Below are 26,412 nucleotides of genomic sequence, written 5' to 3'. Positions count from 1 at the left end.
TTTATCTCTCCTATTCTGAATGGTAGCCTTGTTGGATAGAGTATTCCTGGCTGCAAATTTTTCCCTTTTAGCACTTTGAATATATCATGCTACTCCCTTCTGGCCTACAACGTTTCTGCTGAAAAATCAGCTGATAGCCTTATGGTGTTTCTTTCATATGTAACTGCCTTTTCTTGCAACCTTTAAAATTCTTTCTTTATCCCTATTTTTTTCCATTGTAATTACTATGTGTCTTGGTGTGGACCTCCTTGGCTTGAGTTTGTTGGGGGATCTCCGTGCCTCCTGAATCTCTGTTTCCCTCCCCAGATTCATAGCCACATGTAAATATTGGCTATGATATATATGAACACTTGATACATGGTTAGTGTAAGGTATGGATATTTTCTTTTATTTAATTTTGAATAGTTTTATTTAAGTTTAAATAATCACATGTGGTTAATGGCCACCAAAAACGATAACATAAATCCAAACTATTATATTAAAGAGGAGGGCTAAATGCTGGGTTCTCTGGTCCTTAGCAACAAATCTAACCTTGGACTAACCATCATCAGAGCAGATTTTTAATTCTCAAAAAAATGAGAAGCAGGGATAGGTAGTTTGATCATTTGAAAACCCCAGACAATTCTATATTCTTAATGTCATTGACAACTCCATTTTTGTTCTCCACTAAAACCTATATATTAACTGCAGAAGTGCTTAATAAAAGTGAATGGCCTCACTTTCAAATCCTTATTCTATTCCTTTTTCCTAGGGGTGGAAGGGTCAAAATTATATGGGAAAGAAGGATAAATAAGAAAAAAGGAACAAGAAGGATGGGGGTGACTTGGACAGCTGGGCAGTTGTGGCATCAACCCCAATGGGCAGAGAGTCTGCTTCTCACTGCAGGTTTGGACCAGCGAACACCATCTAAGCACCAAGACAGAGAGCTGCTAAGGGAGGGCTTACCGTGATGGAGGATTTCCCTGCTGTGTTCCCATGCTTCAACAAGGATTTAGACAGTTTTCTCTGGGAAACGATCTGCACAAAAGAAAACAAAAGGTGAAGATATTAGTTATATGAATGTCTACTTTTTAGTTTTTCCTTTACAAAATTCTGCATTCACAACTCTACTTGAAATTATAACACTGTATCTGTTTATTTTCTAAGATTTTTCCATAAGCCTCTCCTAAATACAGGTTCTTCTTTCTTTCTTCTTATGGCATGTGATGTAAGAGAGTGAGGGCATGAGAAATTACAGATTATTCAGTTAATTCAGAGGTGACTTAATTGTTCCTGAAACGTTTACCACCAAATTAGATAGAAAATGTTGGATATGCATTTTATGATAAAGCAGATAAAGTTTCAGAATGATCTCAAATTAGCACTAAAACCTCTGTGCAAAGTGGGTGATGGGCTACAGGGAGGAAAAGAAACTCAAGGTCTAAATATACATCTTCTGTATCTATAATCTCTAGAGTTCTGTTTTTAATATATTCTTTAGGAAGCTATAAAGTCAGTCATTAGGAAACTGATGCTCAGAAAACCACTAGGAGTCATTGGAGTCCTCTTCATAATTCAGTATCAATGCACAACATGTCATGACAACCAAAGTTGCCATTATATTGGGAGCTATTTTTAGCAGAACATGTCACATCCCCCTCTTACTTCCTTTTTTTGAAAAAAAAAAAAAAGTATGGCAAGGCATTGAAGACCTGATGGATATGGAACCCATGATTCCCAAAAGAGAAGAGGTTTAAAAGAATCAAATGAAAGCTGTGCTTTTGCTAAGGGAGAACAAAGTCATACTTTTTGGTAAGCAGCTCTACCTAAGACGGCTCCCAACAGTCCTATTCATGCCATTGTGCAATTCTCTCTCTTTGAGCATGGGATAGATCTAATAACTTGCTTCTAATGAATAGAATACCACAAAAGTGATGGAGTATCCCTTCTGGGATTAGGTTACAAAATGAATGTCACTTCCTTCTTGATCATCATCTCTTATTCTTCTCAGAGCCCTGGCCCTGGGGGGAGCAAGTTACTATGTTGTGAGTAGCCCTACAGAACAGCCCATGTGGCAAGGAATTGATGTTTCCAGTCAACAGCCAGTAAGAACCAGAAGTCTGCCAACAGGCCCATGATGAGCTTGAAGCAGGTCCTCCCCTAAGTTGAGCCTTGAGATAACTGCACCTTGACAGCAGCCTTGTGAGAGACCCTGATCCAGAGGACACAGCTACACTCTTCCCTGATTCTGTGAGATTAATGCTTGTTTCAGCTGTCAAGTTTTAGGATAATTTTTTATGTAGCAACAGGGAACAACATACATATACACATTATTTACAGAATAAGAAAGGAGATCACTATAAAAAGCAAGGAGACAAACCCATTCTCTGACATCCTTAGATATTTTTGTCTCTGTCTTAGAGCAATGAAAATACTGAATGTGCTTGTGTTAAATTAAAAAAAAAATCATAGAACTTTCCTAAGCCAAGCAGATTTAAAGATCCTGATTCTTGGGGCTCCTGGGTGGTTCAGTCAGTTAAGTGTCCAACTCTTGACTTTGGCTCAGGTCATGATCTCATGGTTCGTGGATTTGAGCCCCACATTGGGCTCTGTGCTGACAGTGTGGAGCCTGCTTGGGATTCTTTCTCTCCCTCTCTCTCTACCCTCCCTTGCGCTCTCTCTCTCTCTCTCTCTCAAAATAAATAAATAAATAAAAATATCCTGATTCTCAACTGACTATGATTTGAAGAGGAAAGAGTATTTCTTTAGGAAACCATCTGGTGCTTGATGGTGATGATGATGATGATGGTGATGATGATGATGACCGCAATGGGAGCTCCCATTTTAAGGAGTACACATTCCCCAAATATTTACTTACGCTTCATTGTGTTCAGGTTTGGAGCAGAAAATAGATTGAAGTAGGTTGAAGAAGAGATGAAGAGGGAAGGAAATGGGGCAAACATATGAAGACAAATCTTTCAGTAAATTTGGTGATAAAGTGAGGCAGAGAGATAGAATAGAATCTTCAGGAAATGAGAAATTGATTAAGGTTTCTGTTTTAGTGGTCACTTTATTGCTAATTTTATATGCTTACAAATTTGGGATTGTTAGTTTCCTTTTCTACATGAGGAAAATAGGACACAGAAAGTTTAAGTAACTTTTCCAAGGACACAGTCCTTAGAGTTAGTGTGGCAGGGATTTGAACATGGCTCTGACTTCAGAAACTGATGTCGAGCCGTAGCTGGTAAGTAAATTCATGAAACAGATTCAGAAAATTTTCACTCCTGGATTTTCACTTTATGTGTTTGCTTTTAAGCCCTTGATCTCATATTTGTGAATTTAACCCTCAATATGTAAACATGAAGAAGACTGTAAAGAAATAATCAAGTTAGGGGCACCTGGGTGGCTCAGTTGGTTAAGCGTCTGACTTCCACTCAGGTCATGATCTCGCGGTTTGTGAGTTCAAGCTCCGCATCAGGCTCTGTGCTGACAGCTCAGAGCCTGGAGCCTGCTTCAGATTCTGTGTCTCCCTCTCTCTCTCTCTGCCCCTCCCCCCCTTGTGCTTTCTCTCTCTCTCTCTTTCTCTCTCTCTCTCTCTGTCTCAAAAATAAATACACATTAAAAAAAAAGAAATAATCAAGTTAAACCTTAAGAATGAAGTAATCTGAAGATATTGGTCTTGGTTAAGGGGGGTGTAGCATAATGATTAAGAACATAGGTTGTTGTTTTTTTTTAATTCACAGCTGGCTATCTATAAAATGACGTGAAAAAAATTTCAGATGATAAAGAATTGGCATTCCTTCTTATAGTTACTTCTAAATCTAAATTCCTCATCTTTTTCACTCTACTCATTAAGAAGGTTCCAGTGGTTCATAGCCAAAATTATCTCCTCTCCCTCTGCCATTCACAGCTTATTACTTGTTTTAGAAAAGCTACAATTTCCTAGAAAAATGTAGACCTCATTCTTGAACTTGAGATGAACCAAAACACAGAGGAAACACAGGAAAACAAACAGCAAAGGGACATTAGGAAGACTTTGTAGTTTCTCTCCAGGGGGTTTTCAGCAAGGAGGAATAGTGGAAACACACGAATAATTGACAAGGGTCACTGGTAAGTAGCAGCCAGGCCAACACCTGACTAAAGAAAGGCAACATATCTTTTACTAAATAAATTTGGCCTCAGAAATACTTCTGTCCAGGTGCGCCTGGGTGGCTTGGTCAGTTGAGCGTCAGACTTCAGCTCAGGTCATGATCTCACAGTTCATGGGTTTGAGCCCCACGTCGGGCTCTGTGCTGACTGCTCAGAGCCTGGAGCCTGCTTCGGATTCTGTGTCTCCCTCTCTCTGCCCCTCCCCTGCTCACACTCTGTCTCTCTCTGTCTCTCTCTGTCTCTCTCTCTCTCTCTCTCTCAAAAATAAATAAAATAAATAAATAAATAAATAAATTTAAAAGAAATACTCCATTCTCATTGTTTCATCCACATTGGTGTCCTACCCCTATGGCTCAAAGTGACTCCACCACCCCTTCAGCACTGTAATAACCCACTCATTGGGTTACCGGGTATGGGTATGGGCACACTGTCTTTACAAACTCTGTCTTCCAAGATCCACATTTTCATTCCTCAAGTGAGACCAAGGGAGACTTAACTCACAAGAACTTGGATGGTCACATTCTCTTCCCTCACTCTTTTCTAGAAATGCCAACATTCTCATTTTTTGGGTGTAAAGAAAATGCTACTATGTTACAGCTCTTACCTTTTGCAAGTACTAGAAAGATAAGCAGTATCCTCAGAAATATTCCTTCTTAATAAGAGGGCATTTGGGTATACAAATGGCTAATCAAACAAGCAATCAAACAAACTTAATTTTACAGCCCCCAGGCCTCTATCTCAGCTCCAAAGAATGAGTAATAATTAGGGATTCAAACCTTTCATTGTAATAATGATCAACAAACAATGATGTTGCCATTCTTAGGACTGTTGGGCAAAAGTGGTAGGGATGTCCAGCTGGGTCAGTGTTCTATAGAAAAAAACCCTATTCATTGCAAATCTCACTTCTCATGTAGGTTTCCTGAAGCAATTGCATCAGGCTTAGAAAGGCCTTAAGTCTTGTCAGAGGACATCAAAGGCCAACAAACAGCCAGCTCTGCCTGGCAACAGGATGCACTTGTTAGAAGTCCTCTAATTTAAGTAAAATGCTTGATAGAGAATTTAAAGCAATGACCACAAGGAATATTCACTGGACTTGAGAAAAGACTGGAAGACATGAGTGAGACCCTTAATGCAGAGATAAAGAATAACACAGCAGAGATAAAAGCCTCAATAAATGAAATGAGAAACATGCTTGATGTAATGAATAGTAGGATTAAACAAGCAGAGGAATGAATTAGTCATCTAGAAGAGAGAGTAATGGAAAGTAATCAGGCGGAACAAAAGAGAGAAAAGAATTATTAAAAAAAACAAGAATAGACTTAGAGAACTCTGTGACTCCATCAAACATAATAACATTCATATTCTAGAAGTCTCAAAAGAAGAAGAGAGTGAAAAGGGGGCAGAAAATTTATTTAAAGAAACAATAGCTGAAAACTTCCTTAATCTGTAGAAGGAAAAAGATATCCAGATCCAGGAGGCACAAAGAACTCCCATAAAAATAAACAAAAGCAGACCCACACCAATACATATTGTAATTAAATTTGAAAAGTACAGTGATAAAGAAAAAAATGTAAAAGCAACAAAACAAAAGAAATCAGTAACTTATAAAGGAAAACCCATAAGGCTAACAGGATTTTCCAGTAGAAATTTGGCAGGCCAGAAGAAAGTGGCACGACATATTCAAAGTGCTGAAGGGGAAAGACCTGCAGCCAAGGATACTCTATCCAGCAAGGCCATCATTCAGAATAGAAGGAGAGATAAAGAGTTTCCCAGAAAAACAAAAACTAATGGAGTTTGTGACCACTAAACCAGCCCTGCAAGAAACATTAAGGAGGATTCTTTTTTTTTTTAAGTTTATTTATTTATTTTGAGAGAGACAGAGATAGTGCAAATTGGGGAGGGGCAGAGAGGAGGAGGAGGAGAGAGAGAATCTCAACCAGTCTCTGCACTGTCAGCTGAAACCAAGAGTCAGTCACTTAACTGACTGAGCCACTCAGGCACCCCTAAAGGGGATTCTTTGAGTGGAAAGTAGAGAACATAAGTGACCGTATAAAGGTAGGAAACACAAGAGCTGTAAACAGGAATATTTCTGTAAAGAAATCAGTCAAGCAACTCACAAAAAAGTATATAAAATATAATATGTATCTAAAATGTGGAAAGGAGAGGAGAAAGAATGGGTTGAAACTTAAATGACCATCAACTTAATATTGACTGCTATTTGCAGAAGAGCTTATATACAAGCATAGTGGCAAGCATGTATCAAAAACCACCAATAAATACACAAAGAATAAAGAGAAAGAAATCCAAATATATCACTAAAGAAAATCAGCAAAACATGAAAAAGAGAAAGACAAGAAAGGATTGGAGTAAATCTTCAGAAATGATCACAAAACAAATAATAAAATGGGCAATAAGTACGTATTTATCAATTACTTTGAAGGTAAATGGAATAACCAATCAAAAGACACAGCGTTACAGAATGGATAAAAAAAACCCAAGACTCATCTATACGCTGCCTATAAAAGGCAGTTAATTTTAGACCTAAAGGCAGAAGCCCTCTAATTTGATTATTTTTTACTCGACAATGGGGTCATAACTGCAATCTTTACCATTCAACAAAATGGCGAAGTGTATGGGGAGGAAACAGAAGTTGAGACACTCTTTTTAGCAAATGTTGGACCAGAGGGACATCAGTGCCATGCATGATATGCATTTACAGATGGATCGGGGAGGAAACACTTATTTCCCTGTGAAATGGACAATATTCTAACACCATGGGTTCTCATTTTTCAGGAGAGTCCCCTGTTTCATTTGGATGAATGGGAACAAACCAGGAAAATAAAAAATGCTTTGTCCAATATTTCAGCAAGTGTACATTCAGCTGAAATTTCTTTCAAAGTCCTTCAAAACAGTCATTCTGGGGACTAGACAGTCATTTTTTATGAGATTGCTTTTATTGAAAGTATCTTCAGCTTCTTTTTTGAAATTGCTTTAAGACTCCGTTGTAACAAGGGGCGCCTGGGTGGCGCAGTCGGTTAAGCGTCCGACTTCAGCCAGGTCACGATCTCGCGGTCCGTGAGTTCGAGCCCCGCGTCAGGCTCTGGGCTGATGGCTCGGAGCCTGGAGCCTGTTTCCGATTCTGTGTCTCCCTCTCTCTCTGCCCCTCCCCCGTTCATGCTCTGTCTCTCTCTGTCCCAAAAATAAATAAAAAACGTTGAAAAAAAAAATTAAAAAAAAAAAAAAAAAAAAAGACTCCGTTGTAACAAAACACACTTATTGAACAACTTCTCTGTGCCAGGCACTGTTCTAAGGCTGTAGTGGTGAACTGATGAGAAACTTCTTTGGCAAATATTGACCTCTCTAGTATGAATCAGAATCAATTACCCCAAAATCATGTATTAGAGAACTTTTATTTCTTAAAAGGTAAGTACAAAGTACATGAAAAACTGTGGAAATAAGTCTGGAAATCACAGGATCAAATAAAGCCTGATAGTTCAACTGTAGGACATCAACTGAGCTTTGGATGTGCATCTCCCTAAGTACAACCATGTAAGAAGCCTTCCTTACATTTGTTTGGCTCCAGAGTTTTTTGTCAAGGAGCATCTCTAGTTCTGCAAACTAGCAATGACTACCACCACCACTCCAGAGAACAGGCAAGGTTTCCTGATGGCACACTGAGACGGAGAGAGGAAGACATGTCCAGAGCCCCTCAGGCTTTACTATGGCAGGGCTAATGGGGCTTCCAACAGCTGGCACGGGCATCTCATTGCCTCAGGGCTTTCTCTGGTATCCATGCCTGTTGTCTACAGGTGCAGCAGGCTGAAAGCAGGGAGGATTACCATCCTTGGCAGTAGACGTCAACCAATGACTGATGGGCTTTGGTACAGAAATCCCCCAGTTCTTTTGCCCCAGGGATGGGGGTGACTCTGCAGTGTTTTTTCTACACAGGCATCCAAGTTTCCCTGGTGGGAAGAAGCTCTAGTTTTTCCAGTGGTGATTTGTCAGAAAACACACCCTTTACTTTATTGGTTATTTTCCCTTTCCTGTCTCACTTATCCACTCCCCTTTTGGTTTTTCCTTCACCTCCTCCAATAATCTACATACTCTCCAGCCCTTATCTGCTTCTGGGAAAACAAACAAAACTTTTACTCTGTGCCAGATAGTGTGTTGAGTGCTTCACACATCTTATCTCATTTGTTGTTGTTTAATTATCAATACTCTCTCTTTTCCCTAAGCAACTGGAACTAGAGAAGCAGGGCTTGGAGAAATTAAGGAGTTTATCTAAGGTCACATAACATTATGGACTAAATTGTGTCCTCCAAAAATTCATATGTTCAAGCTCTAAGCTACAAAGTGCCTGTATTTGGAGGTAGGGACTTTAAAAGAGATAATTAGGGTGAAATGAGGGCGGAACCCTAATCCAACAGCACTGGCCTCCTTATAAGAAGAGGAAGATACATCAGAGAGTTTTCTCCCTCTGCATATGTAACGGAAGAAAGGCTATGTGCATATAGTGAGTACAGCTGCCTGCAAGTCAGCAAAAGGGGCCTTGCCACAAACCAACACTGCTGTCATGTTGATCTTGGAATTTCAGCCTCCAGAGCTATGATACAATAGATTCGTGTTGTTTGAGCCATCAGACTGTGGTATTCAGTTATGGCAGCCCTAACAAGCTGATACATACAGCCTATAAGAGTTGAAGCCAGGATTCATTCCTTCATCGAATAAATATGTATTGGATATTATGTGCTGGGTATTGAAAATACAGTGCAGACACGAGCAAGAAGGGGCACTGCCCTCCCACACAACACACAGGTCAAATGCCAGCTCTGCAAGGAGAAGCAATGCCATGCCACGAAGGAAGACTGGCCTGGTCCAGGAGGTCAGGTAGGGCATTTCTGAAGAGACTACTCCTGATCTGAGGCTTCTGGAAGAGAACTGAATAGTCAAAGAGGGGAGAGATGATGCTCTGAGTTGAGGAACTGTAGGTAAAAAGGGTATAAGTGAGTATGAGGAACAGGGTGAGTATGAAGACAGAAAGAAGATCTTTAATTGATCCCCAGAGACTAGGCTTTTGGTGGCATTGCACTCAGACACTAGGTGCTTTAGCATTGTTGGCTGTGGTGGGTTGAAAAATGACCCCCCATGCTAGAACTGATACATGAATTCAGCAAAGTTGCAGGATACAAAATCAATGTACAGAAATCATTTGCATTCTTATACACTAATAATGAAGCAACAGAAAGACAAATAAAGAAACTGATCCCATACACAATTGCACCAAGAACCATAAAATACCTAGGAATAAACCTAACCAAAGATGTAAAAGATGTGTATGCTGAAAAGTATAGAAAGCTTATGAAGGAAATTGAAGAAGATACAAAGAAATGGAAAAACATTCCATGCTCATGGATTGGAAGAATAAATATTGTTAAAATGTCAATACTACCCAAAGCTATCTACACATTCAATGCAATCCCAATCAAAAGAGCACCAGCATTCTTCTCGAAGCTAGAACAAGCAATCCTAAAATTTGTATGGACCACAAAAGGCCCCGAATAGCCAAAGTAATTTTGAAGAAGAAGACCAAAGAAGGAGGCATCACAATCCCAGACTTTAGCCTCTACTACAAAGCTGTAATCATCAAGACAGCATGGTATTGGCACAAAAACAGACACATAGACCAATGGAATAGAATAGAAACCCCAGAACTAGACACATAAAAGTATGGCCAACTAATCTTTGACAAAGCAGGAAAGAACATCCAATGGAAAAAAGAAAGTCCCTTTAACAAATGGTGCTGGGAGAACTGGACAGCAACATGCAGAAGGATGAAACTAGACCACTTTCTTACACCATTCCCAAAAATAAACTCAAAATGGATAAAGGACCTGAATGTGAGACAGGAAACCATCAAAACCCTAGAGGACAAAGCAGGAAAAAAACCTCTCTGACCTCAGCCACAGCAATTTCTTACTTGACACATCCCCAAGGGCAAGGGAATTATAAGCAAAAATGAGCTATTGGGACCTCATGAAGATAAAAAGCTTCTGCACTGAAAAGAACACAATCAACAAAACTAAAAGGCAACCAACGGAATGGGAAAAGATATTTGCAAATGACCTATCGGACAAAGGGCTAGTATCCAAAATCTATAAAGAGCTCACCAAACTCCACACCCGAAAAACAAATAATCCAGTGAAGAAATGGGCAGACAACATGAATAGACACTTCTCTAAAGAAGACATCCACTGGGGCGCCTGGGTGGCTCAGTCCGTTAAGCGACCGACTTCAGCTCAGGTCATGATCTCGCAGTCCATGAGTCCCAGCTCCGCGTCTGGCTCTGTGCTGACAGCTCAGAGCCTGGAGCCTGCTTCCGATTCTGTGTCTCCCTCTCTCTCTCTGACCCTCCCCCATTCATGCTCTGTCTCTGTCTCAAAAATAAATAAAAAAACGTTAAAATATATATATATATATATATATATATATATATATATATATATATATATATATAAAAGAAGACATTCAGATGGCTAACAGGCACATGAAAAGATGCTCAACGTCACTCCTCATCAGGGAAATATGAATCAAAACCACACTCAGATATTACCTCACGCCAGTCAGAGTGGCTAAAATGAACAAATCAGGAGACTATAGATGCTGGCAAGGATGTGGAGAAATGGGAACCCTCTTGCACTGTTGGTGGGAATGCAAATTGGTGCAGCCGCTCTGGAAAACAGTGTGGAGGTTCCTCAAAAAATTAAAAATAGACCTACCCTATGACCCAGCAGTAGCACTGCTAGGAATTTACCCAAGGGATACAGGAGTACTGATGCATAGGGGCACTTGTACCCCAATGTTCAGAGCAGCACTCTCAACAATAGCCAAATTGTGAAAAGAGCCTAAATGTCCATCAACTGATGAATGGATAAAGAAATTGTGGTTTATATATACAATGGAGTACTATGTGGCAATGAGAAAGAATGAAATACGGCCCTTTGTAGCAACGTGGATGGAACTGGAGAGTGTGATGCTAAGTGAAATAAGTCATACAGAGAAAGACAGATACCATATGTTTTCACTCTTATGTGGATCCTGAGAAACTTAACAGAAGACCATGAGGGAGGGGAAGGAAAAAAAAAAAGTTAGAGAGGGAGGGAGCCAAAGCATAAGAGACTCTTAAAAACTGAGAACAAACTGAGGGTTGATGGGGGGTGGGAGAGAGGGGAAGGTGGGTGATGGGCATTGAGGAGGGCACCTGTTGGGATGAGCACTGGGTGTTGTATGGAAACCAATTTGACAATAAATTTCATAAAAAAAAAAAAAACCTAAATCTTAACAGTTATAAATGAAGCCACAGATTTTAAGTAAACCATGTTTTATCTTCCTTCCTGGATATCTACAAGTATCAAAACAATATTTAAAACACCCACGTTTTAACATGTATAAACTTGGTAAAATATTCTAAAAATTACATTCAATGATTACTGCACATGTCTGGGTATTCCGGCAATGTCTGAATGAGTAATAAGGACAATTCATACTTTTGTATTTCTATTAAGTGTAGATGTCTTTGATTTAATTTCAGAAATAAAAACCCTTATTATAATTAGAAAAAAAAAAAGAAAAATGACCCCTCAAAAGATATTCATACCTTAATCCCTAAAACCTCTGTATATTACTTTATATGGCAAAAAGTCTTTGCAGCTTTAATTAAGATCTTAAAATGGGGAGATTATCCTGGATTATTTGAGTGGACCCTAAATGCAATCCCAGTGTCCTTATAAGAGAGAATCAGTGGGCAGGGGGAAGGGGGGGTGCATAAGAACACATTCAGAAGAGAAGAAACCATGCAGATGGAACAGAGAGAGATTTGAAGGCACTGGACATTTGGAGTGATGTGGCCACAAGCTAAGGAACTGGCAGGGACCAGAGGTTGGAAGAGGCAAGGAATGGATTCTCCCCTATAACCTTCAGAAAGAGCATGGCCCTTCTGACACCTTGGCTGCAGACTTCTGCCCCCTGGAGCTGTGAGAAAATAAATTTGTGTTGTTTTAAGCCACAATGTTTGTGATAATTTGTAACTATAAACACAGGGAACTAATACATGAAGTTAGTCCATGATCAGGTTCAAAGTCCGGGAAAGGATGCCTCAGTGATGACTGATTCTGGGGAAATCCCTACCTTACCACTTCCCTCAGCAAGACAGCTGGGCAGTATTACTTCACCTGGTAGAAATCAGACCTGCTCAAGGTCTGCATTGTGCTAGGAGAGCCTTCTCCTGGTGCTGTCCCTCCACTTCCTGGTTGCCTTGCTGCCACTGCCGACCTAAAGGACCCACATTGTTGTCTGAGCACAGAGTAACTCCTGAGATCTTTGGCCTCTCCTATGTACAAAACAATAAAGAGAAGTTTTAAAAATATTCTAAAGAACACTTTTTAAAAAACTTCAAGAACTGTGCTTCTTCTTAGGCTATTCCCTCTGCCTAGGATGACTCATACCCTCTCTCCTCAATGGGCAAATTTTATTCATTTTTCAAGATTAGAAGCTTTCAACGGTTGCTGTGTAGGAGGAAAGTGGTCACCTGTGGGACAGGGAAGAACTTTTGCTTTGCTCTTAATGTGTGTCCTCCCCTCCTTATCCTATCTGGCTCCCTCCAGCAGCACCAGCATGATCTGGGAACTTTTCAGAAATGCAGACTCTCAGGACCTACCCCAGACCTACTGAATCAGAATCTGAATTTCACCGAGATCCCCAGGTGATTTGCATGCACATTAAAGTTGAGAAGCACTGAGCAAGAAAGTGAGTATTGAATGTAGACAATTTTAGTATGATATGATCAGATTTTAAAGATTTATAGGAAAGGCCTTTTAAATTAATCCATTCTGATTTAGACTTTCATTAATGGGTAAAGTTGTAGGAACTAAGAAAGGTACATGCTGAAGCTTTGTCAGCCATCCAGGGGAGAGGACATGTGACATGCATGTGTGCATACATTTTATGGGAATTCAGTATAGTCCTTGCTTCCCCAGTGGAAGCTTACAAAAGGAACACCCTGGGGAGAATGATTCAGAATGACAGGAACAATGAGTGATCTACTGGTTTGGACTTACTGTCTTAAGCTTTCTATTAAGCAGAGTTCTAATTACTTCAAGTGTAATTACAGGCTTTTACCCTTTCTCTGACTTCATTAGCAAGGGATGTAGTGGAGAGAGAGTTTCTGAGAGGGATTTAAGAATTGCTTGTGCATTAATTATCCACCTTTGTCTCTGATGATGGGTGTAAGTCCTCCTCATCACAAATGACTGGCTCTGAGTCCACCCTTTACCAGCCCCCAGTCATACTACGTGGCAATCAGGAGAAAGAGAAAGAGCTGTCTTCTCCAAGCAGCCCAGTGCCCAGGGTAGCACATTTTCGTCAGGCCAAGGGCACGAGGCACTTTTCAACCATCATCTTTGGCAGTCTGTGACTTGTCTTCAGTGAGGCTCACAACTAAATTAGTAGCCCATAGGACAGAGGAGGATTGGAGAAATTCTTTGACCATTTCTAAGTGAAAGAAGCAAACTCCAGCTTTGAGGTTGTCAGAATAAGTATTTTTATTACCATTCAACAGCTGAAGGAACCAGAGGGTCAAAGATAACTAAGGTCACTCAGCTAATGAACATTAGTCATAATAAATTTATTATTATCATTTATTAGTCATAATAAATACTACTTCAGGAGAACTTAATATGTGCCAGCTACTGCTCTAAATTGCCTTATGTGTATTGATTTATTTAATTCTCATGACAGCCCCATGAAGTATGATCATATGCCCATTGACGGATGAGAGCAATGAGTATAGAGAGTGTATTCGTTTGCTACGGCTGCCATAACAAATTACCACCAACTCGGTGGCAGAAAAGAAAAGAAATGTATTCTCTCCTGGTTCTGGAGGGCAGAGGCCTGAAATCAAGCTGTCTACAGGACCATATTCTCTCTGGAGGCTCTATGGAAGATTTCCATAGCTTGTCTCTTCCAGCTGCTGGTGCCTACCATTGTTCCTTGATGTGTCCCTGTATGACTCCATTTCCTTTGTGTGGCACGCTCCTTCCTGTCTGTGTCTCTCCTCTGGAGCTCTTTTATGAGTACACTTGTTACTGGGTTAAGGGTTTACCTGGGTAATCCAGGATGACCTCCTCATCTTGAGATCCTCTACTTAATTAGATCTGCAAAGACTCTTTGTTCAAAGAATCCACATTCATCGATTATGGGGTTAGGATGTGGACGTATCTTTTTTGGGGCCACCACTTAGCCCACTACAGAGAGGCTAGATAACTTGCTCAAGGTCCCACAGCCAGGACATCTTCCATTCCCTTAGCTGCTACACTCATTCCCTTAGCCTCCCTAGTCCATCCAGTTCCATTCCCTTAGCTGCTACACTCTTCTGTCTTCCACAAATGACAGAGGCAGGTCCTGAGCTAAACCCTACCAGACACACAAAGTGATTCATACCCACTCATTGCCCTCAAGGAGCTTACCGTAGAGTGCGTTCCCTCTCACTCAGACCGTTGCAAGAGCCTCCCAACTGGTTCTCTAGCTTCACTCTTACTACATAATGTAGAACAAGAATCACACACAGGGCTCTGAATGTTGACTCTGGTGTGAGAGTGGGCAGGTTAACCTCTCCAAGCCTCAGTTTCCTTTTCTGTAAAATGGTGATATTATCTACTCCATTGGCTTATCATGTGCATAATGAGTATTATTAACAAAATCTCAGAATCAGTCACATATAGATCCTTAGGAAATGTTCCTTCCTCCTCTTTTTTCTCCCATCCTATCAATCCCCACATAGAGATAATTATAGACTTATCTTAGACTAGGACACTGGCAGTGGAAGAGAAAAGGGGGTGGATAATAAAGATATTTAACACACTAAATTGATGGGGCTTTGTGACTGATTGATGGGAAGGCTGTGGGGCACAGAGAACAGGAGAGTGGTACAAAAGAAAGCTCCCAGTTTGGGGGCCTCCCCATCTGGGAGGGTGGAGGTGTCATTCCCTGGGTGGGGCACAGTAGAGGAGGAGCTGGTGGAGGGGGTGGGCTGGGAGAGCAAGGGGAAATGGTGGCGTGGTTGGAGCTGTGGAATCTGAGAAGTCTGTGAGTCATCTGAGTGCAGTCAGTATCTAGAGACGGTTAAAGACATGAGTCTGGGGCTCAGAGGAGAGGCCTGAACTGGGAGTCTCCAACATGTGGTTGATAAATGGGAGGGCAGGAGCTGCTGGGGGCATACATGAAGGAGAGAAAGGACAAAGTCTGAGAGCGAGGCAACCTTCCCAGGCTGAGACTTAAGGCAATGTCTCCTTTCCTCATTCTACCTGTAGCCTCTGGACAAAACCTGTGGGGGCCCCGCCTCCAGGACCACAAGGGACCTGAGGGGTCATGCTCCTCTGTGTCCTCCCCGCTTAGGCTAGGACTAGAGGAACCTCTAATGGGGGCAGGTGGGTGACATCCAGTTTGGGGCAGTGGTCTTCTTTTCCCTGTGCTGAAAGAGACTTCAAAAGGAACAAGATTAAAAGTGGGAGGCATTACTGAGGATACAAAGAATACCATTGTGCACAGTATAGTGCACTGTTAGTTGCTACCATGTTTCTACACAGATATGTGGCAATTTGTATCAAGGACCTTAAAATGTGTGCCCAAATATTCCACTGTTATTAATTTATTCTAAAAAAATTCAGCATCAGAGGGCATGAAGATATACATAATACAATGCTCATTCAAGTGTCGTTTAAAATTGTGGAAAACTAGAAACAGCTTTCATGTCTGACATACGGGAGGCCTTACATGATTTTTGCTACCGTGGAATACTTTATAGCCCTTAAAATAGATGATGCAGAAGTACGTACATTAACATGGAAAGATGTTCAAGGTATTTTTTTATGAGAAAAAAGCAAGCAACGAAGGGCATGTATAAATGACCAAATGGTTGTTGAAAAAAACAACTGTATGTATGTGCATACATAAGAAAAACTCTGGAAGAATATACACCAGAATGTTTACTAACTATCTCTCAATGTTGTGATGAAGGATGATTTTATTAGTTTTGTATATTTCTGAACAGTTTTTAAAAGGGGCATGTGTTGCCTTTATGTACAGAAAAACAATAGAGCCATTCCCTACAAATAATGGGGTGGAGGGATGGAAACTTGCTTGGTTTACAAGGATGTCATGTAGAAGAGGTTCTTGCATGTCTGGAGGAAGAGCCTGAGATGCAGGCCCTGCAACAGAGCTGAGGGAGGGTCTCTGGAGCAAAAGCCTCTAGAAGGAGACAAAATTTAAAGCCCCCATCCTCATGGACCCATGAACATTCTTAACTTGCTCATTGCTAGTGCTGCAAACCCTCTTGGGTCTCTTCTGTAGTCAAAGCATTACAAAGACCAAAATCTGATGCAGAATCAGACGGAGGATACTTTGCAGATGTTTCTTAGGGATCAGTCATTCTCTCAGTCTTGTGTTAAAAGTGCAGGGGAGTGTTGCAGGCTGGGTGAGGCACTCAGCTGCTCAGTAGTTCCAATGGGGATGTTGTCTGGGAGCTAGGAGGCCTGGATTTAACTCATGGCTCCTGCACTTAAAAATGGCGTGCACTTAGGGTGCCTGAGGGGCTCGGTTGGTTAAGTGTCTGACTCTTGATTTCAGCTCAGGTCATGATCTCATGACCCCACATCAGGCTCTGGACTGACCGTGCAGAGCCTGCTTGGGATTCTCTCTCTCTCCCCCTCTCTCTGCCCCTCCCCTGCTCGCTCGCTCTCTCTCTCTCTCTCTCTCTCTCTCAAAATAAATAAATAAATGTTTAAAAAAAGAGAAAAAAGTGGTGTGCAGGTAAGCAAGTCACTTCAATGTTCAGACGGCTGGCAGAAAATGAAAAAATAATGGCACATTCCCTTCAGGGCTTTTGTGAGGATTAAATGAGATAATGCATGCAAAGTTTTCAGCATAGGGATCTGGCAGTACTATGTAAGAACAGTTGCTCTGCTCTCTGCCTGAAACAATTTTCTGCATTTCTTTACATGGCTCATGCCCATACTTCATTCTGGTCTCTGCTCAGAAAGGGCCTCTCTGGCTTTCCTATGTAAATTTGCACCCACTCCCTTGCCACCACTCTACATTTCTTAGGGTTTCTTTCATATCACTATCATTGTCTGTTATTATATCATGGAGGAAAACATAAGCTCCATGAAAACAGGGCTTTGTCCTCTTTGTTCACAGCTGTTGCCCCGGTTTCTAGAAGAGTGTCTGACGTGCAGTAAGTGTCCAGTAAATGAATGAATAATTTCATGCATAATCATTTGGATGAGTGGATAACTGTATTTAAATTAAATGCTTTTAAATTATTACTGTTAGCATTAATGCACTATTCACTGAATGAATGAATGAATGAATACCAGTTATTTACATCTGACTGTTATCTTTAATTGGTAAATGAGCAATAGGTCCATGCCAAGGGAAGGATGAGGCCTAAACACTATAAGTTGCTCAGATACTGTGGTCCAGGAGTATTTCAGATAAACACTCACGAATGGGGCATGTGTTTGCAGATGGATGTCACAGGTCTTCCTGAGCTGGGAGAATGGCTGTTTAGATATAGGAGTCAATTTAACCAACTTGTGGAAAAGGTTGCTTCCTTCTTGACCTCAGTTAACAGTCTTACAGTGATAGCATTTAGGGAGAATTGCTACTCCACTTTTTCTTATTTGCAAAGGGTTACAGAAATTGAATGTAGTTTGGTAGGCAATATGGTCTAATGGGAAGGCAGGTATTGAAATCAGATCAACTCAGGTGTGAATCTTAGCTCCATAACCTGCTGTCAGCATGATCTTGGATGAATTAGTTGAGCTCCTAAAGCCTAGTTCTTTTATTTATTTATTTTTTAAGAGAGAGTGCATGCAAGTGTGGGGGGACTGGGGGGGGGGTTGATGGAGAGGGAAGAAACTCAAGCAAACTCCACAGTCAGCATAGAGACCAATGTGGGGCTCGATCCCATGACCATGAGATCATGACCTGAGCTGAAATCAAGAGTCAGACACTCAACCGATGGAGCCACCCAGGTGCCCCAAGCCTAGATCTTGATCTGTCAAATAGAAAAGATAGTGGCCCTCTTGTGACATGACACCTGGGATATAATAAGACCCTCAGAATATCAGTCTCCTCCTTTCAACTGATTACTTATGAGAAAATCAGTGGGAAGGTGTGGGAGATCTGTAAAGAGATAGGGATCTTTTTTTTCCTGAGTGCATGAAATGGAAGCCCAGAGGTAGCACACTTTAGGGGTGCAGGAGGAATTACTTAGTACGCTGAATCTGAATACAAATGCCTGTTTTTGCATCTTGATTTTGCCTCTTAGGATGCATGTAAATTTGGCTTGGTGATAATAGTGATGATGATGATAATGATAATGTCAATAGCACCAAGCTCATGAATGCCTGGCACATGATCAGCTCTTAGTAAATGTTAGCTGTGAACGTGATTTATTATCACAAAGGGACCATCAACTATTTTGTCTAAATTGGGACACTTTTGAAAATGAAAGGAGGCAGTGTTCATATTTAAGTCATGACAATAGGTATAAACTAAGATGGACTAGGGCAAACGCAGTCATAGGTTACACTAACATTATCAGGATACCTGATATGTAAGGATGAATTCACCCCTCCTTGGAAGTATTTAAGGAGAGACCAGAAGCACCAGAGTGCAGACTCTCATACTGATCTGACTAAACTCAGCCTTGCTTTGGTTTTCCTCCCCATTTCAAGCTTTTCTGGTTCTACTGGAGTTCTGTCTGCAAGTTAATTGTAACACTAGTCTTCCTGGTTTGATTCTCACTGGGGACAGAGAGCATTGGAAGATTTCTGCTCCCTTGCTTCTGCTAACTGGCTTGGGAATGTATGCTGACCTCAGCCTCCTGTGGGCACATGCCAAGGAAGTGTGGGTGAAACACATTAATCAGCACACTCATGGCCTCACCTGACCTGCCTTCGTGTCCGGAGAAGCCCCAAAGACTCACATTCCATCCAAAACAAAGTTAATGAATTCGTACCCAGCCTCATTTTGTCCTTGAATCTGAAACCAAGACTCCTGGGAATGATTTTGTAACCCAAGCAGTAACTGTGTATTTCTTCCCCTAAACTTCATTGGGTTAATTCAAAATAAAAATATTCTTTTTTCCAAATTAGGCTTGAGCTGGAGGTCCTAGGCTTTGAAGGAATGTCAGAACCTCTTTGCAGTTCCAAGGAAGTTTCCTTAACTTAATCCTCAGTGGTGCTCCAAGCCCTCCAGGGTCTCTTCTGTAATCAAAAATGGTATCACAAAAGATCAGGATCAGATTACCCAAGCAAACCTTCCTCCCTGTGGGCCAAGGGGTTGGGGGATGAGGACTAAGGCTTTACTTGCAACATCTGCAAAATGTTCTCTCAAAAACCTGCCAGAGGGCACAGCCTCAGCAAATAGCTCATCCCAAAGCCTTTCCCTCACATTTCCCAAAGTAGGACTCTTCATATATTCTAAAGTTCCTCAAAAGTGTATCTATATAATACATATGTGTCATATTCCTCTACATGAATATGAATTCTTCGAAGTCAGTATATAGGCTTTATTAATTTTTACTAACATTTACTGTAATTTTTTCTGATTATAGAGGTGATATATACTCCTTGAAGAAAATATAGAAAAATATGGAGATGACACTAAAAGTCACCCATAATCCCATCTACATGCCATCATTGTTGTTATCTAAAAATATATCCTCCTAGTCCTCTGGTCTGGGAAGAAATGGGTTCTTTAAGAGCTTTCACCATATTTTTTCCCACCTTTGAGAGAGAAGGCAAAAGATAATTTAGTCTTCCTATGACTACACTTGATATTCATAAAAGTTTATGATAATCAGTAACTAAATTCATAAGCAGACTAAACTTAAAAAAAGCAGAAATCTTCACAGGTTTTAAGATAATTGTAGCATACTTTACAAACAGTTCAAATACCTCAATCAAGTATTTTGGTAAACAAAAATATTTAGCAGAGAATTCATATTTGGCCTACTGTATTGTTTGGTGGAGTGGCTTTTTGGTTATTTGACTTCAGTGAATTGGCTGTTTGGCATATTGATAATTTAGTTCATGTGCCATATGGTCTCAAGCTTCAGGCCTGAGAAAAGTACAGGACATTTTTTTAATTAATTAATTTTGAGAGAGAGAGACAGAGAGAGCGAGCCGGGGCGGGGGGGGAGGTGCAGAGAGAGAGGGAGAGAGAATCCCAAACATGTTCTGCATTGCCAGTGCAGAGCCTGATGTGGGGCTTGATCTCATGAACAGTGAGATTATGACCTGAGCTGAAACCAAGAGTTGGATGCTTAACTGAATGAGCCACCCAGGCACCCCAAGTACAGGACATTTTTATTTAAGGCACTTAGGATGCTGGTAAGTAAGAGGGTATGGTAAGACAACATTTATTAGGGAAAAAGGAAGGGCCAGATGCTGGGGAGAGCATGTGTAAACACCATGGAGATAGGGTCCAGCTTGGATTTTTGTAGGTAAGTAAGTAGTTCTGAGTTGGGAGCAAGAAGAACTGGGATAAAAGCTGGCTGGAAACAAGCAAGTGTGGGAGCTGTGGTAAAGGTCCTAGGTGGCTGCCTTCAAACCCAGGTGTCATATGTGGCTCCCTGTTTGGGGAGGCAGGTCCAGGGACACTGGGGTGGTGGGCTAAGGGCTGAGGGCCTCACAATAGCCTGGCTTAAAGGGTTGGGACCAGGACAAACACCTAGGTTCTTTTCAGCGTGACATGTCAGTTCTTGCAAATTCTCATCCAGTTCTAAATCTCTTATTCTCCTCCCCTTCTCATTTGGAGCCAGTAGAGGTATAATATCCAAGTGTGGCTTATAAATACAAACCATTTTCATTGCCACTAAATGTATCGTTTGAAAACTATGTTTGAAATTAAGTAGACATAAGGAGTTGCTTCCCTGGGGGGCATTTAGGTAGGAACACAGTCTGTGGATGAATGACATCTATGACTTAGCAAGAGGGAAGCATCTCATGCTAACAGATGATGTGAAAAGGGACTGGGGCTAGGGTGGAAGGGGACAGAGAGTATCCTGAAAAGGGATGAGAATGTAGGAAAGGATGCTTACTTTTAGTGACAAGGGGAAGGAAAGAGATGACTAAGAGTCATTGGCTATTAGAACTGGAAGGAACTTGGAGATGAATCAATACGAAACCTTCCCTTTATAGATGAGGTCACTATGTCACCAAGAGGTTAAGCAAACTGCCCATTATGACACAGGGAGTTGGTGACAGATCCAGGACCTAGGGCACAGACTCCAGTGGAGGACACCATCAAGGATATTTAAAGATACAAAAGGAAAACTCCAGAGAAAGCAGAAGAATTTTCCTAGGATGCGAATTTAAGATTACTTGCCTGACAATGACAGCAAAGAAAAAGGCAAAAATTAATTTTATTCTCCTTGGAGAACTGAGGGCTTGCTCACCTACAGTCACTCTACATGAATCCCAGTTGCCTATGAGCAGAATAGACAGTCAGCATTGAGACCACTTCCTGGGACTTCTCAGCCAGTCCAAGGGAGCTGAGATGATGGTTTTTATTTATGACATCATTTATCACTCATGCCGCTTCTGTTTGCAGTAATTCTGCAAAGTTAAAGAAAGCTTTTCATGTGAGAAGCAGAAGGGAAATGAATTGCCTGCTGTAATGTGTAAATTTGACTTCCCTGGGCCATCAATTTTATGCCTTGAGGATTATTAGATGTTATGCAACAAAAACCAACCTGTGGAGTCTCAATGTGAGCATTACATTGAGTGTGGATAGCTCCCTCTTGCATTGTCATACCCCAGTCAACCAACTGGGTTCAACCCACTCTGACAGCAAATTCCCATTGACCACTGACAGCTTGTGGTCTGCCAATCCTTTCAGGGGCCAATGTGGCTGAAGTAATCCTAACATTTGCCTGAATCAAGAAAGGAACCATCAGTCTGGCTAATAGACCCATTCAACTACACTTAGTAGAGGGGAGCTGAGATCTTCACCAAAAATGTAAATTCTAAGCCCTGTACATGATCCTTTGTGGGAATGTAACTTTATGAAGCAACATTTTTCCTGCTCTCTAGATCTTTTCTTTGTCCTCCTTAATTTCTCAGATAATTACCTAAAACATTAGTTTTTTTCATAATTAAAACAAGTGATTCAGTGCCCAAGACTTATTAGCATTCCTCCCCTAAGACTCTGTGGCAGTGGTTCTCAAACTGTGGCCCAGGGCCAGCAGCATCCTTGTCACCTGGGATCTTAGAAATGCAAATTATTGGGTCTTTTGCTAAATCTGCTGAATCAGAAGTGCTGGGAGTGGGGCCCAGCACTCTGTGTTTGAATAAGTCTCCAGGGATTCTGATTAGACTTGAGGTTTGAGAACTGTTGCTCTGTGGGAAGGTGGTACATGATTCCTTTCTCATGAATGAAGGTCAGAGCCCCCAGACAGCCTAGAACTCCTTTAAGGAATCAGAGATTGCCCTGCCCCACTCATGCTGCAAGAAAGCAGGACATTCTCAGTTGGTTTGTTTTTTTTTTTTTTACACTTTATGGATAAAATCCTAATTTATTTTATCAATAAATTAAGTTTCTAAAAAATAAACAAAAATGCTATGTTGAAGTAACATGCTATGTAAATGCAAAAATATTTTAAAGCAAAGTATCATTTGGTAAATAAAAAACTACATCCTCTTTTAACTCTTTTCCATTTTGCACCTTTTCTGAAAAGTATATTGAGTTTTCTTAAAGGAAATTTTTTGGAGGAAATTTTATTTTATTTATTTATTTATTTATTTATTTATTTAATTTTTTGGTAATGTTTTTATTTATTTTTGAGACAGAGAGAGACAGAGCATGAGCAGGGGAGGGGCAGAGAGAGAGGGAGACAGAATCCGAAGCAGGCTCCAGGCTCTGAGCAGTCAGCACAGAGCCCGACATGGGGCTCGAACTCACAGACTGTGAGATCATGACCTGAGCCAAAGTCGGATGCTTAACCGACTGAGCCACCCAGGCGCCCCTCTTGGAGGAAATTTTAAATGATTAGTCATCATATGTTCAGATGACAATGACTTTTTTAAATTATTAGGATTTATAGAATAATTAGAATTTTAAATTCAATAATTTCACCAGACTTATTGATGAACTCAGTGTTGATTTAGGTGTGATAGCAAAGATAGGTGAAGATAAATGCAACTATCTGTAGAACAAAGGATCCTAAAATTGGTATGGAACCACAAAAGACCCCAAAGAGCCAAAGCAATCTTGAAAAAGAAAAGCAAAGCTGGAGGCATCACAATTCTGGTCTTTAAGTTATACTACAAAGCTGTAGTAATCGAAACAGTGTGATACTGGGACAAAAACAGATACATAAATCAATGGAACTGAATAGAAAACCCACAATAAACCCACAACTATATCGTCAATTGATCTTCGACAAAGTAAGAAAGAATATTCAAAGGGAATAGGACAGTTCAACAAATGGTGCTGGGAAAACCAGATAGCAACATGCAAAAGAATGAAATTGGGGGCTCCTGGATGGCTCAGTGGGTCAAGCATCCAACTTTGTCTCAGGTCATGATTTCACAGCTCGTGAGTTCGAGCCCTGCATCGGGCTCTGTGCAGATAGTTCACACCTCAAAACCTGGAGCCTGCTTCATGTTTTGGTTTTTTTGTTTGTTTGTTTGTTTGTTTGTTTGTTTTTATAGAGACATTCTCAATTTTAACAGAAATCTGAGCTTTGGGGGAAGGAATACACTAAAGTAAAGCTATATGGCAATGAAGAGAGGAAGACTATACACAGTCCTCTGAGCCATGAAGAAGAGAAAACACCCACAGGAAAAGCAATGATAAAACCTAGGGACAACTTCTAAATTTGGTTGATGGGTTTGTTCAACATGATTAAGGGTGAAAAGATCAGGAGGGGGTACCTTCTGGGTGCTGAATTTATAAGGTTCTGGTTTTGGGAGGTTGAGACTGATACTATTTAAGAAACCATGCTGTATTTAGAGTTAGTTCAGTATGCAAACACGCAAACATGGAGGAAAGATGACCAAGGCCATATATATGTACACGTATACATAAATGTATATATAATGTATACATAAAACGTATACAAAAAAAAGTTATGTATATATATACATGTATATATATACATACACATATGCTTATATATACATATACATACACACATGTGTGTATATATATACGTGTGTGTATATGTGTACATATACACACATATGTATACACATACACATACACATATGTGTATATATGTATATATATACATATATATATGGCCTATATATATACACACATATATAAATACATACACATATACATATATATATTTTTTTTTTCCAAGAGGATTCCTATAAGACAAACAAATAAACTTAAACTAATAAAACAAAACCCTAGCAAGGTCAACTCCAACTTGGCTTTGCATTAATAGATACTACATTCCAATTTACACTAGGTCGTGATGAGCTACAAGGGGCTTTGGAGGCAAACAGATCTGCATTTGAGTTCTAGCTCCACCATTTACTAGCTGTGTGGCCTTAAATAAGTCACCCAGCTTTATTCAGTGCATTTCCTCAGATGTACATGAGGATAATGGTAGTGCCTATTTCCCAGAGATGTCAAGCTGATTAACTTAAGTGAGATGTAACAAATGCTTAGCCCAGTGACTACTGGTTAACTACCAGTTAACTACTACATTTATTATTCTCATTATTTCTGATTTGGTGTTCCCACTGTATTTGGTGCATGAAGAAGTGGAAAAATTTGGGGATGACTGGACTGGTTAGTAAGCAGTGAAAGAAGTGAAGGTGGCACCTTGAAGAAGGTCTGTTTGCTGTTCGAGATAGTGAGGGACCATGGCTGTCCTTGGCATGCCCTCTGTTGGGTGCAGCAGGAGAGGGGCTTAGCTCCTGGTCTCCTTTCTGCCAACAGAAATCCAAGGACGGTCTTCAAGCTCACCCAGAAAGAGTACACAGCTTTCTGGCCACCCTGCATCTCTGTGATTCGCCCCCCTCATCCATCTGCTGAGAACACACAGTTCTGCCTGGAGTGCTCTTGGAGACATGAACCTTCATCTGGCATTATTGCTCAGTGCTAAGTCACTGGCTGTGCTTATACTCAACTTCATGGCCAATATCAGGTTCCAGCATGCTGAGGGCTGCCATTTTCCTTTCCTAAAAGCCACAAATCCCCCTGTTTCACATATCAGAGTGAGAATGTGGTAAACTCACATGGACAGGGCAAGTAGACAGTCTTGAAGAGACAGCTCTGAATGTGTGACTTCCAGCATGGGTTTTGGGATGTCACTTTCTCTCTCCTTTGGGGCCTTAGTTGAGCTCAGATAGGAATTGGAATACCTGTCCCCCAATTATTTCAGAGACCTGAGTTGAAACCACTTTCATTTAAAAATAGTCTGAAAAAAGTAAATATCATACACACACACACACACACACACACACACACACACTGAAACCTTTGACTAAATAATATTTTCAACAAACTTGAGGCAAAGTCATAAGTTCAGTTTACTCATTGCCCAGGATATGGTGTTTTGTCATACTGTTTTCACCCTTTTTGCTTCCACTTTCACTCTTGAAACAAAGTTGGCCCCAATGTATGTTGATCCTTCTCATCATTTCCTAGATTTTCATGTCCTTAATAACAGCTTCCATACCCTGAATGCTCTCTCTGCTAAGCACCTTGTATGTATTTTCTCACTTGATTGTCACAATATTTCTCAAGGCCAGCTCTATTATTATCTCTATTTTGTATATGAAGAGGCTAAGTCTTAAATGGTTGGTTGCAAGATTTTGCCTGTGGACATACAACTTGAGAGCGGCTGAGCTGGGATGTGACACCAGACCATCAGGCTCCATAGTTAGTGCTTTTCAGCATTATGAAACTGTGTTTCAGACCCTGAATGCACCATTCCTATAGCAGCTCCTGGGTCCAGCCATCCCCTGCCTAACTAACCAGTACAAGGAAAGGAATCTTCTTGAACCACTGAAATTATAAAGAAGAAAAATGTTGATGTGTGTGTGTGTGTGTGTGTGTGTGTTTGCTGGATCATATTAGAGATCTTAGAAAAACAACTTAGAAAAAAGAGAAAACTCCCATTTACATCAAAAGTTAACATTTTCACACTTTAATCTGAAAGAATGTAGAAAGAGATGTCACATACTCAATTTTCAAAAAATC

General features: G+C 40.6%; 1 protein-coding gene across 2 annotated transcripts in view; it reads right to left on the bottom strand.

Annotated features, from left to right (window-relative positions):
- Window positions 1–26,412, bottom strand: part of CPNE4 (copine 4) — a 672,331-nt gene that overhangs the window by 134,684 nt on the left and 511,235 nt on the right. For both annotated transcript variants that reach the window (XM_042956642.1, XM_015539940.2), the window contains one exon: window positions 946–1,017. In XM_042956642.1, the coding sequence (XP_042812576.1) occupies window positions 946–1,017 (72 nt within the window). The remainder of the gene's footprint in view (window positions 1–945; window positions 1,018–26,412) is intronic.

The sequence above is a fragment of the Panthera tigris genome, chromosome C2, assembly GCF_018350195.1.
Source record: "Panthera tigris isolate Pti1 chromosome C2, P.tigris_Pti1_mat1.1, whole genome shotgun sequence".
Classification (NCBI taxonomy): domain Eukaryota; kingdom Metazoa; phylum Chordata; class Mammalia; order Carnivora; family Felidae; genus Panthera; species Panthera tigris.
Note: the sequence above shows the minus strand (reverse complement) of the source record. Positions and strands in the feature narration are given on the sequence as shown.